Genomic DNA, 1,104 nt, shown 5'->3' with positions numbered 1-1,104 from the left:
CTATTGTCTTATAAAGACTCTGGTGTATCATCTGATGCTCTCTAGGATTCCTCTGTCTCTCTCTCTCGGTTTCTTTCTTCTGAGCGAAAACCTCCTCGTCTCCCTTTGTCTCCTGCTGAGATTCCCCTTCTACTTCCTTCCTTGTTAATCTCTTCATCTGCATGCATTTTCCATGGGTTTCACAATCTCTTATCTTATCTGGAGAAGAAGAAGAAAAAGCCGCAAAGAAGTGATCACTCTGCGAAAGGAGCTCGTCTCTACCTTTGTTGTCCTTACTAGAGCTGTCTGCTGCACTTATGGGACTCTGAAGTCTATCGTAATCCCTTGCTTTCTCCTCTGTAAGTAACTGCTGAAGTTTCTCACGGGTCCTTGTGCTATTCAGTGCTTTCCAAAGTTGATCTACAGAGCGGAGAGATTCCTCAGGACGAACATCACATTTCGTCGCTATGATAAGAAAAGGTCTTGATGCTAGAGTTCGGCTGTACATACACACCTCTCGAAATAATGCAAAGAACGTCTCCATCGGATCTCGAGGGATTCTTGGCATACCACTCCGCCACGAAGTTCTTTTCTTTCTTACTTCAGGCACAACATCTTCTTCTTCTTCTCTGTGTTTCACCTGCCTTTCATTGGAGGTGTCTTCTACACCCCTATCTTTCGAATCTGTAGGTTCTTCGTCGATTTCTGTACTCGACTGTCCACTGATATCGATAACATAGGCAAGTATAGCTGTCCTTTCTGCATGTCTTAGGAAAGCATGGCCTAAGCCTTCATTGAGGTGAGCATTCTCAATTAATCCAGGGAGATCTGCTATGGAGATACAATCGCCATTAGCAAAGAAGACTCGCCCTATATTCGGAGAGAGTGTTGTGAAGGGATATGGTGCAATACGAGGAGAACATCTTGATAAAGCAGCTAAAAGAGAAGACTTTCCTGCATTGGGAAAGCCTATCAAACCTATATCAGCCATGGACTTTAATTCGATCTCGATCCATTTCTCTTCTCCATCTTCTCCTAGTTCTGCTGTATGTGGATTCGCCATAGAATTACCTCTTCCCCCTCGACCTCCTCGTGCAACGATAAGAGGAGGAGAAGTAGAAGAAG

The 1,104-nt window shown here is 44.3% G+C and overlaps 1 protein-coding gene across 1 annotated transcript; it reads right to left on the bottom strand.

Moving 5' to 3' along the window:
* Positions 1 to 19: 19 nt before the first annotated feature.
* On the bottom strand, positions 20 to 1,094 carry CSUI_011038 (gtpase; the record flags this gene model as incomplete). The annotated part of the gene is made up of 1 exon (XM_068071139.1): positions 20 to 1,094. A coding segment is annotated over exon 1 (1,023 nt), but the record flags the coding sequence as incomplete, so codon positions are not given.
* Positions 1,095 to 1,104: the final 10 nt, after the last annotated feature.

This window comes from Cystoisospora suis, assembly GCF_002600585.1.
Source record: "Cystoisospora suis strain Wien I chromosome Unknown contig_9401, whole genome shotgun sequence".
NCBI lineage: Eukaryota > Apicomplexa > Conoidasida > Eucoccidiorida > Sarcocystidae > Cystoisospora > Cystoisospora suis.
Note: the sequence above shows the minus strand (reverse complement) of the source record. Positions and strands in the feature narration are given on the sequence as shown.